Raw genomic sequence first — 12907 nt, forward strand, 5'->3', positions numbered from 1 at the left:
TTACTACTCAGAGATAACGTATACATTTGCCAGATTTTAATAATTAAGATCTCATTTTCCCACAGAATTGTATCCCGTGCTGAGTACACACACCAAGTAAAAAAAGGTGCACGACAATTTACATGACTGTATACATAGGCGCAATGAATAAATGGCTTTATGGACAATTTACATGACTGTATACATAGGCGCAATGAATAAATGGCTTTATGGATCATGCTAAAATCAATGAACAGTACGCCAGTTAAAATTATAATACAAAAAAGATATTGGATAAAAATATGTATAATGCTAAAATAAAATAGTCATGGAATACTATTTGATATTAAGCTATGACTAAACTATATTTACCAAATACTTTTCACAACTGCCATTAAGCAATAAACAGTAATTGATTTTAATCTATTTGATTAGTATATTTTTTTTTGGTTCTTGACCCGATAATTATGAACAATAAGCCAGTCAAATTATAATAATACAAGAAGTTATTTGAAAATATGTACAATGCTAATATAAAATAGTCATAGAATACTATTTGATAATAAACCATTGCTTAACTTTATTGACAAAATACTATTCATAACTGACATTATGCAATGTATATCTATCTGTAATTGATTAATACATTTTTATTGCAGTTATTAGTTCTTGACTCGATCGTTATAGTGACAGCTTTGTTGTTACATCATCGGGTCCAGTGGCGGATTTAGAGGGGGCACAATGGGCGTACTCCCCTTCTGTTTTTTGTAATTTTTTTGTGTAAAACTTATCAGAAAATTACTATGCTAAGTAGTAAAAGTCAATCAAATACAAACTCAAATTAATGAAATTCTTAGAGGTGTAAGGGGATTCACCCCTTGCACTCATACATGTGCTCTTCCCGAGACTCTCACTCAGTTCGCACCTTCAAGCTCCTCTTTCTTACCGGACTGGCTCCCCTAGGGGCTCTGCCTGGCCTGCACCTGTAATGCAAAATTATTAACAGATCTATGAATAACAAAACAGGCTAAAGTAATGAATGACATTTGATTTCCACTGTACTTTTCTCTTAATATCTACTTTTTCTTATCATTGGTATTTCAATTATTATATTTACATATCTTTTTAACGGCTGCTCCACTTATGATATATTTGTGTTTTTATAATTATATTTATTTAATTTTTAATTTAAATTTGTAATTTATGAGATACATTTTGTGGATATTATTTGTCTAATGTAAATATAGCAATTTTTTTTATATCCTAATTATCATTTCTTATAAAAAAATAAATAAATGTAGGCCTATATAGTTTAGTACTCCTACCGATAACAGACAGAGGGAAAAAAAAATACTATATACCTATAGCATATATCCCCAAACCTTTAATTTATATTACTTTCTATTAATTAGTTTAGCAAAGTATGCAATGAGGCGATTCTAGTCTGTTGACACTGCACATGTGACATATACACAGGCCTATATCTAGGCCTATATTTTTCGTCTTTCGACATTGCGCGTTTTAACCAAATCTCGCCATTTGTTACGATCTTCAGCAAGACAGTGTAATTTCAGCACATGTATACATTAATTAGTTTCTCTGAATAGTATTAGATATATATGTTTCACGGATTCTTTCAAAAAGGAAGCAATTCTTCTGATTGCTATACAATGACGAAATAAAACTACAAATTACACGCATGATCCCACAGATACCCAAACATAGCGTCTTTTGCTGTTTACCGATACTTACCGATATACTATTCCGATCATATCAGGTATTGAAATTATGAATTTTGACCGAACACCTATCAGGTTTTGTGGATACCATCCTCAACCCACTACTTATTAATATGCCTATTCCCAGTCACATACAGGATTCGACACACTTCCTACACAAAAACAGCGTCATTATATACTAACATACCTCATGAGAACGGTATAGCCGCCTGTGCTCAATTTCTCGACGCACAACTCAACGCAGAACACAATGGATATTTGCTCTATCATCAACTTTATTTCACATAACTTCACTTCACACTTCACATTCAGCGCTTCATACAAACTAAAAGAACAGCTATGGGACCTAAGATGGCACCCAGCTATGCTAACATCTTCATGGCAGATTTGGAACAAAAGATCATATCCAACCATAACTTAAAACTGGCATTTACTCCAGGTATATTATGACATGTTTTTCATTTGGAAGCATGGACTTGAAGCTCTCAAATAATTTTAAACGCACGCCAACAACCACCCTAGCATCAAATTCACACTGGAACACATGCAAATTGCATTTATCGACATATCCATAGCACCAGGGGAGGCGCTAGCGGGGTCCAAGGGAGGGGGAAGGACCCCGTCGGGGACCTCTGGACCTGTCTCTTATACACATCTAGATGTGTATAAGAGACAGATATAGATTACTACTCAGAGATAACGTATACATTTGCCGGATTTTAATAATTAAGATCTCATTTTCCCACAGAATTGTATCCCGTGCTGAGTACACACACCAAGTAAAAAAAGGTGCACGACAATTTACATGACTGTATACATAGGCGCAATGAATAAATGGCTTTATGGATAATGCTAAAATCAATGAACAGTACGCCAGTTAAAATTATAATACAAAAAAGATATTGGATAAAAATATGTATAATGCTAAAATAAAATAGTCATGGAATACTATTTGATATTAAGCTATGACTAAACTATATTTACCAAATACTTTTCACAACTGCCATTATGTAATAAACAGTAATTGATTTTAATCTATTTGATTAGTATATTTTTTTTTGGTTCTTGACCCGATAATTATGAACAATAAGCCAGTCAAATTATAATAATACAAGAAGTTATTTGAAAATATGTACAATGCTAATATAAAATAGTCATAGAATACTATTTGATAATAAACCATTGCTTAACTTTATTGACAAAATACTATTCATAACTGACATTATGCAATGTATATCTATCTGTAATTGATTAATACATTTTTATTGCAGTTATTAGTTCTTGACTCGATCGTTATAGTGACAGCTTTGTTGTTACATCATCGGGCCCAGTGGCGGATTTAGAGGGGGCACAATGGGCGTACTCCCCTTCTGTTTTTTTGTAATTTTTTTGTGTAAAACTTATCAGAAAATTACTATGCTAAGTAGTAAAAGTCAATCAAATACAAACTCAAATTAATGAAATTCTTAGAGGTGTAAGGGGAATTCACCCCTTGCACTCATACAGGTGCTCTTCCCGAGACTCTCACTCAGCTCGCACCTTCAAGCTCCCTCTTTCTTACTGGACTGGCTCCCCTCGGGGCTCTGCCTGGCCTACACCTGTAATGCAAAATTATTAACAGATCTGTGAATAACAAAACAGGCTAAAGTAATGAATGACATTTGATTTCCACTGTACTTTTCTCTTAATATCTACTTTTTCTTATCATTGGTATTTCAATTATTATATTTACATATCTTTTTAACGGCTGCTCCACTTATGATATATTTGTGTTTTTATAATTATATTTATTAAATTTTTAATTTAAATTTGTAATTTATGAGATACATTTTGTGGATATTATTTGTCTAATGTGATTTATTATGATTACAGTACCTAATGTAAATATAGCAATTTTTGTATATCCTAATTATCATTCCTTATAAAAAAAATAAATGTAGGCCTATATAGTTTAGTACTCCTACCGATAACAGACAGAGGAAAAAAATACTATATACCTATAGCATATATCCCCAAACCTTTAATTTATATTACTTTCTATTAATTAGTTTAGCAAAGTATGCTGCAAAGTTGGCACTGCACATGTGACATATACACAGGCCTATATTTTTCGTCTTTCGACATTGCGCGTTTTAACCAAATCTCGCCATTCGTCACGATCTTCAGCAAGACAGTGTAATTTCAGCACATGTATACATTCATTAGTTTCTCTGAATAGTATTAGATATATATGTTTCACGGATTTTTTCAAAAAGGAAGCAATTCTTCTGATTTCATTATACAATGACGAAATAAAACTACAAATTACACTCATGATCCCACAGATACCCAAACATAGCGTCTTCTGCTGTTTACCGATACTTACCGATACACTATTCCGATCATATCAGTTATTGGAATTATGAATTTTGACCGAACACCTATCAGGTTTTGTGGATACCATCCTCAACCCACTACTTATTAATATGCCTATTCCCAGTCACATACAGGATTCGACACACTTCCTACACAAAAACAGCGTCATTATATACTAACATACCTCATGAGAACGGTATAGCCGCCTGTGCTCAATTTCTCGACGCACAACTCAACGCAGAACACAATGGATATTTGCTCTATCATCAACTTTATTTCACATAACTTCACTTCACACTTCACATTCAGCGCTTCATACAAACTAAAAGAACAGCTATGGGACCTAAGATGGCACCCAGCTATGCTAACATCTTCATGGCAGATTTGGAACAAAAGATCATATCCAACCATAACTTAAAACTGGCATTTACTCCAGGTATATTATGACATGTTTTTCATTTGGAAGCATGGACTTGAAGCTCTCAAATAATTTTAAACGCACGCCAACAACCACCCTAGCATCAAATTCACGCTGGAACACATGCAAATTGCATTTATCGACATATCCATAGCACAAGGGGAGGCACTAGCGGGGGTCCGGGGGGGGAGACCCCGTCGGGGACCTCTGGACCCCGTCTGGGACCTCTGGATCCCGCTAGGATCCCCCTGTCGGGAAATTTCCAGCAAGGTCGTCGAAGAAAAATGAAAGTACAATTTAAGTATGCCTTACTATATAAGCTGTCAAATTTTAGGGATTAAAAACGTTTAGTGCGAGCACTGAGTGCTACCGTATGTGTGAGGTGCTGTATACTATCGCGATCGTATGGGTTGCGGCGGTAGCGTAGGCCTACTAAGATCTTCCCCAATAGAGGGGCTGATAACTCTGACAGGTGGTTATGTGCACCCCACATTGGCCTCTTATCTTGCATGGTTTCTATTAAATTATCGTTTTTAAATAAAGAATACCATAATCAACACAATTTTTCCCCGACCATGGGGGTCGGGAGTGCTAGGCTTCCCCGACCGGGGGGTAATTCCTGGCGCCGCCCCTGCATAGCACTGAATAATGGTGTCATTATCTACTTCCATATACTCTGAGCGCATCGACCATAGTTCAGATCACACCGAATACGAACATCAGCTTTCAATTTTTAACGTCACATTTCCTACGCGTTAATAAGAAAGCCATCAAACATTAATGCTTTAACCAAATCACGAAGAGAGGGCCTTCTCGTATACAAGGACAAGCAACATAGTGAACGGATACCTCTCAATAGTATGGTAATAGACCTTGCAACAGACCCAGATGCCAACTTATGCCGCATAAACACCTGGTGCTAAATTCAATGTACCAGGGACCAAGCAGACAATAAAACCCACCTACTCTAGATTGTAATACATCCAATGTAGATTATCTATTAGTTTGTACTAAATGTAATAACGGCAATTATTTAGGTAGGACAGGATGTAAACTTAGATTTAGACTTAACAAGCATAAAAAATCAGAGACCATCAAAATGGCTTCCCTGTTGCTGACCACTTTGATTCACTGAACCATTCTATCAGTGATTTACGCTTTTTAATCCTGGTACCGATTTCAAATCAATTTAACTATAGCCTCTATGTTTATAGCAATATACTATGTATAGGACCTATTTATTCGCTTTAAGTGGTGTTTATGCTCCTCCCCTAACTAGTCCCCCTCGTGCTTGCTATGTCTATTATGCCAATAGTTCTGTGTATTTCATTAACGCTGAAGTAGTCCTGCTGAGGACAGGACGAAATATACTTTTTTCAATAAGATAATATATATTTTATGTTTTATATATATATATATATATATATATATATATATATATAGGCCTATATATAATGAATAAAATTATTTCAAAGACGAGAAGTAAGCAAATATATATATATATATATAATATATATATAGGCCTATATAACTAAAAATAAGGCTGTGATCTTCCTATTTAAATATTTAGTTGCTATGAACTAAAGATATACACTAATATAATAGTAATATAATATACAAGCTCTTTAAGCTTTTTATGGTTGTCCATTTCATCTTTTTATTATAGGCCTATTATGTTTTTTTTTTGCTATTTTAACTTTTCTTTGATGATGAATAAATTGAATTGAATTGAATTGTACTAATAAATATATATTAAGATAAAAAATAAAATTATAATATACATCTTATTATTTCGTGACGTCATTTTAAAATTGGCATATAGTTCACCATTGCAGTTTTACTTATATCTATCATGCAGTTATAAAACTCACGAATTGTACAGCGTCCATATGCATCTTCCAGCCATCCATTGCAGCAGTAGTAGGTTGTTGAATAGGCACGGTAATACTGTACGTAATATCGTACTCTATACTCAAGTCTACAACAAAACAATGTATTTCTAATTAGAATCGTACAATAGAATATAATTTATAAATTTAAAAAAAATAAATATGCCATTAATCCTCAAAATCCACCTATTTTCAATTATTTCGCATTTAATATGCCTGAAAATATTTTAGATGTACCGGCAGTTTCGCTAAGCCCTGCTCTTTAGAAATTTCTTCTATAAGGTCATCATAATTATAAAATCCAGCGTTCACGTTCAACCTGTAATTGGTGTTTACACTGTTGGATTTTTTAAAGAAATAAAAATACAAAATACAAATACAACATGGGTGCGCGCGGCACGCACGCAGTAGTAGACTGAAGTAAAAAACTAATACTGTCACATGACCATTTTATTTGTGTTAAGCAGGGCACTCACTGACACCGACGGTCGTCGACAGACGTGACGCTATGGAGAGCGCAGCGCGACGGTGCGCGCAACGGGTCGTTTTTAATGACAATCCGTTCAGACTGCCACCGACAACTTGCAGACGGCGTCGCGTGGTCTAGCGCATGCAGAAAGTGAAGTTGGATTCGTCGTGCAACGGTCGTACCACCATCGTACGACGCAGTGAGTGCCCGGCTTTACCAATACAGTATAGGGCTTTTGTCAAAAGTCAAGCTACCAAGACTATCCAGCACCGAATCATAATTTAAATCATTAATCTTTATTATGCGATTTCTAAAATCTCTTGTCACTAAACGTTATTATTTTCTTTTAACGAAATTTTATGTATTTGAATCTTCTTCAAACTTTGCCTTCGTCGAAGATTTGCATAAAAAATACGTCATTCTACATATCTTTAATATAAATAAACGGGTTATTAGGCTGTTTTGTATACTTGATACCGTAATGATCAAATAGATCGAAACGTTGAATCTCAAAGTGTCTCTGTCTGTTTTCAGAGTTACTGTATTTTTGTTTATTTAAGACTAATTAGTGGATCCTCTGGTTTTTATGCTTTCATGTTGACGCAATTTCTAATTTTTCAAGCTTTTTCATTAATTCTTTATTTTGCCTTGGTTTTGATACAAAATAAATCAAAATAACCAAAACGGACGTTACAGAAAAACTGCGTAAGTCTAAGGATTCAAGGATTAACAAAAGCAATTAAAATCGCTGTAGCTCACAAGCTTGTGAATCCATCCCTAGAAAAACTATTGTAGATAAATCTAGATTCAATTTATGATTACCGTGAAATAATCTTCACCATCAGCCTATATAGGACTGAAAAATGTAATAAACTTCGGTCGGTTTTAGAGCGCAATAGCTAAAACTTTACTTCATTTTTTTACTGTAGTTGTTTTTATTATTATTATTATTATTATTATTATTATTATTATTATTATTATTATTATCATTACTATTATTATTATTATTATTATTGTTGTTGTTTTTGTTATTATTATTATTGTTATTTTTACTATTATTATATTATTATGTTATTGTTATTATTGTTAATATTATTAACTGTTATTATTATTTATTATTCTTATTCTTATTATATTTATTATTATATTATTATTATTATTTGCTTATATTACGATTAAGGTGCTATGCAGCAAAACTAATTTGAATATTGAATATACCTGAAATAAGGAAATTTAAAATAATATGAATATTGTATATACACATATACATATATGTGCTGACACNNNGTAGAAACTACAGTGCATCATGCCTACCTGTAAGTAGTACAACGTCCCCAACCCCACCAACCACAGCTGCGATAACCTTTAATAGAGAAAGAATCTTGGGTCGAAGCTTGACGTGTCCTCACACATGAGGTTTGCCTACTGCAGACATTTCGACTGAAATTTTTAAAAAGTAGGTACATAATAAACAAATCAAATAAATTAAATCACTATTTTTTTTAAAGTTAGTACGCCTTAATAATGGAAGTGCTATAGTTTTGTAATTAAAATTTTCACCTTCTGATCTCAAAGTCTTGATTTAAATATAATGTGGCTATATCTCTATTCTTAGCAATATATCTAGCAATATCGTGATCTGAATACAAACCTTACTTGAATAACAAAATAGATACTGTCCTCATTACTATAAATGAAAATATTTGTCCTGCGCTGAAACAAATACTAGACCCACAAACAATATTCTAGCTTTAAAGATAGGCTTAGTCTATGTCAATTTAGCTATATTATAATATTATTCATATAATACTAATTAAATCAACATTATTTTACCGTCCTGGTAAAGGAGTCGCGGCAATAATATAAGCCAACGAGAGGATGAGTACAGTTACAGAAAGCTTTGACATAATTGACAAAATCTTCCAGACAGTCGATGACGAACGTGTTTAACTCGTTTCCTTGTTTATACATGGAGGTATGCTTTATATAGGCCTACTGTAGTAGACGTTTACAAAAGTGACTTAGAAATCTTGAATACCAAAATTTCAAACAAAAGTTTAATTGTATTTTGCTTTTATGGCAAATTTAACGGTATTTTCTTATTGTCTTGGAATTTTCAGTACTCACAAAGTAGACACTGATTCTTTGTAAGCTTAGTGCAACTTGACATCATTGTATTGGTTTTTTTTTCAAACTAAAAAAATATACATATTGTTCTTCAAATAAACATTTTAAACAACAAAAAAAAGTTCCTTATCAACTGTTCGAAAAAGTTTCCTAGGTGGGAATTGAACCCGTGTTGACAGGCTATGTCCGGTACGATCTTTACATTATTGTTGTCGAGCACTGTCTCTACAACTACTTGATTACACAATAGATTTATACAAATACACAATACAGGCTGCGACATTCAGAGTTCGCGTAAGTTTATTTCCGCCTCAGAATGTGTGACGTCAGTTGTTTCCTTGGTTTAGATAATATGTTAGCCTACTATAAATTAGGCTCTTGTGGTCAAGTGTTATGACCATGACCCAAGCCTAGATAGCGGATGATGGCGGGTTCGATTCCCACCGAGGGATGTTTTTAACAATTTTTAAGGAAGGTTTGTCGTTGATAGACAATTTGACCAAAAAGAATATTACTCCGGTTGTTCGCACTGGATTTATTTTTGGTCAAAGTGAAAGATACGTGGAAAGGAAATCAATGTATTGTAAATACGGCTTACCGACCTATTTGTCTTACTTTGTACCATTAATATCGGCTTTGGAAACTTAACTATTTGGACATTATTCCAGGCACTGTAGAATTTTTTAAAACAAAAATAGTTTTTAATAGAGTCAGGTCAGCAATCGTTCTGCGTATGTAGCCAGCGATGTATTGTAGAAGCTTCTGATTTCCACTGAAAAATAGAACACGATCCACCCTCCATTTTTAAATTCAGCTACGAGGTATTTTTTGCATTTGTTCTGGCGTATGCAGTAGATACGTTCTCCACTGATTGTACTATCAGTTGAATAATGAAACATTTTGGTGACTGCTAAATATATGATATCAAGTGGATACCATGCATGCATGTGGTGTATTGGTCGTATGTACACGTGCATTTATTTGTAGTGTGCATGAATGCATGGGTCTAATGTGCGTAATGAGCATATACAAATGCATGGTGTGTAAATGTACTTATGCTGTTTCATGTGATTAGCTTTACAGTTGTCACACTTTTTTAATTTGTTGCTCAATCCATATATCTTTTATTAATTTAGTTTAGTTAGAGCTGTAGTTAAGGAATTCATTATGTGTTGAATATCTCTAATAATGCTTCTAGAAACTTAAAACAATTCTGGTCCTATATAAGATCAATTAGACAGGACTCGGAGGTTATTAGTTTTAAAATTAATAATGATACTGTTACTAACGTAAGTGATCTGGCAAATTTATTTAATAGGCATTTTTCTAACACTTTTTGTGATGACAATGACAGTGCTGATTTAAGTCAAAATGTTTCTATAAATTTTGATGATATGGAATTTGTCTGTAGTTAAGGAATTGTTCTTAGCGTTTCTTTAACTTCATTATTACACAAAAAAACCCACATATTAGCGAGCACCATTTCCTCCATAATCCTATCTTTATTTTGTTGTATTATGATGGTTTTTTTTTTAATTGTTATAGACAAATTAGGAATTTGATTTGAATCAATCTTCATTACTTCAGTATATTTTTTTTTTTAGTTTTTGGAATTAGTAAAGCCTGGCTCCTGTATGCATTAGTGTTGTTTGCTGTTAGTGTGTACCGTAACCTACTTTAGTGTTTAGTAAAGACCCCATCTGTACCTTCCATTTTTAAGTGAAAAATGTAGCAGTTCTAGATGTTAAACCAGGTCAAGTGACATTGATTGCATAGATGCATTCTAGGGCTAGTCATTGCTTCAAGGATTTGGTCATGGGTGACACTGATTTTGGATAACAAAGAATCTTGGTTTCTATGAGGTTTTAGTCTGCATGATGGTAGATTCTCTAACTATATTCTTATTTAGTACATCTTCAGGGTACTCTAAAATCCCTTTCTTCGTTCACCAGGTAGTTGGGACATTTTTGTGGTCTTTCTAACTCATCTTATTCAGTTTTTGAGAATTCTTGAAACACAGGCTAGCTCGATGGGTCTGACTTCGGCTTATTATTCAGTCCAAAGTCTTTTATTTTTATACCTCATATTGGTCTTTTGTTCCAAAAAATTTTGTTTTGGTCTATGTCTGAATTTTTTTATTTCCTTTCCTTTTTTTTATTTGGCATCATCATATACAATGCATACGATATAAAATACAATAAAGCAAATTCATTCTTAGATGCACGTGTTTGTATACGTTTTACATAGCAAAACATATTTTCTCCAAAGTCTTTCTGAGCGGTGTTGTCTATATATATAATTTTTACTCTGTAGGGAATTCAGTAGTCCTACTGTAGTTTTTTTTTTTTATAGCCCAGTGGTTCTACTGCAGGTCTTTAGTACAATACGTATAAAATATGATGTATTAATACTGTAGTATGTTATTCTTTGGATATGAGAGTCTCACTTATTTTTCCAATCGGTGGGTATCGATGCACTTAATCAGATTGTTAAGATAACATCAGCAGTCATTTTTAGAGGTTTCTTCCACACTTGATAGGAAAACGGTTGGTTATAGTTTAACTATAACAACTCCCTGGTATACTGATTCCGTTAGTACTAGTATTTTTACGTACATTTTAGGTCAAGTACTTCGAATGTTCTTTTTAAGGTATAACAGACTAGATGGTTTAGTTTTAAATTACGTTGTGGTTCTCGAGATCTCTTTAAGCCCTTTACTTATTACGATATACTGTATAATATTCTTGTTTTCTCTTTATGTTCGGCACTGGTAGAATATGGAATGTGAAACATCCCTAATAGTAACCCTTTGTTCATTAAAATCGAATTAAAAATATATTAAAACAAATAAAAAATCATAAAGTAAAGCGGTTGTAACTTGTGAGCTAAATAAATGAACAGTATTTAAATGAAAACTTCAATACTAATTTAATTCTGAATTAAAATGAAACAATAATTGAAACAAAAACAAATATTTGTCAGGATATTGATTATGCCTCATGTATTATAGCTAAACAGAGTAGGCTTTGACATGTAAAATCTTTTTTTGTAATATCGGTAAATTATCAACAACAAAAAAAACCCCAAAAAAAACCAATGGTTGTATGCAATTGTTGATGGCTTTATCAACATTTCCGTACTTTAAAAACGTTTATGTCCACCTCATGTTCTTGTCAATAGAACTTTTCGCTAGGTCGCGCCCATTGGAAGTTGTTGCTAACGTCCTTAAAAAAATCGTGTAAAAACATACGCAAACACTTGCGTTTTGGGGACATTTGTGTTTGTGCGCGCGTATTCCTGTCACTGTTCTGATTGGTCGTTTGTTAAAGTTTGATTGACATTCACGAAAGGTTTGTCAAGTGCAGACAGAGATAGAGAGATAAGCCCCTTGTTATTATGTCCTACAATTACCTTATAGGCACTTACTCGATGTATATTATTAGTCAACAAAATTGTTTATGTGGATAACGGTAAGAGCCTTTCGTCTCAGGCTTTGTACATAAACAAGATATCCTTTATAAAATATTTATATGATATAAACCTAATGTTTACACAGGTGTGTGTATATGGTGCTTTTAAAATACACATCGCATCAATGCACTCGTAAATACATAATACAAAACATACAACAATATGTAGCTGTTCATTTCCTCATACGGTTATACCTAACTTTTCATTGTCCTTTTCATTGTCAAAGATATACATGACGTAAAGCTTGAAAACAATTCACATGGTGGCAGGCCGGGGAAACCCAATATTTTTCCAAAATATACATCGTGAGAAATAATGACAGAGAATTAACAATAAGAATATGTACGTTTTTTCTTCACATCACCAATTTACAACTTTTCTATTATACGCCACTGACTGGCGTGTGCGGAAAATTAAGAATCCCACCAGAGACACTTTTTCATACAACTGATATAAGTTA

At 33.3% G+C, this 12907-nt stretch overlaps 1 protein-coding gene across 2 annotated transcripts; it reads right to left on the reverse strand.

Moving 5' to 3' along the window:
• Window positions 1-418: 418 nt before the first annotated feature.
• Window positions 419-8830, reverse strand: LOC117100828. 2 transcript variants are annotated; one of them, XM_033240653.1, is made up of 4 exons: window positions 8683-8830; window positions 8164-8289; window positions 6363-6469; window positions 419-962 (listed from the first exon to the last, which is right to left on the reverse strand). In XM_033240653.1, exons 1-4 carry the CDS (start codon window positions 8754-8756, stop codon window positions 922-924), a joined length of 348 nt encoding a protein of 115 aa, XP_033096544.1. In that variant the 5' UTR covers window positions 8757-8830; the 3' UTR covers window positions 419-921. The 2 variants fall into 2 exon arrangements, with proteins under 2 accessions (XP_033096544.1, XP_033096543.1); XM_033240652.1 differs by lacking the exon at window positions 419-962 and adding an exon at window positions 2770-3316.
• Window positions 8831-12907: the final 4077 nt, after the last annotated feature.

Source organism: Anneissia japonica, unplaced genomic scaffold, assembly GCF_011630105.1.
Source record: "Anneissia japonica isolate Jap-2015-1 unplaced genomic scaffold, ASM1163010v1 scaffold287756_len632865_cov181, whole genome shotgun sequence".
NCBI lineage: Eukaryota > Metazoa > Echinodermata > Crinoidea > Comatulida > Comatulidae > Anneissia > Anneissia japonica.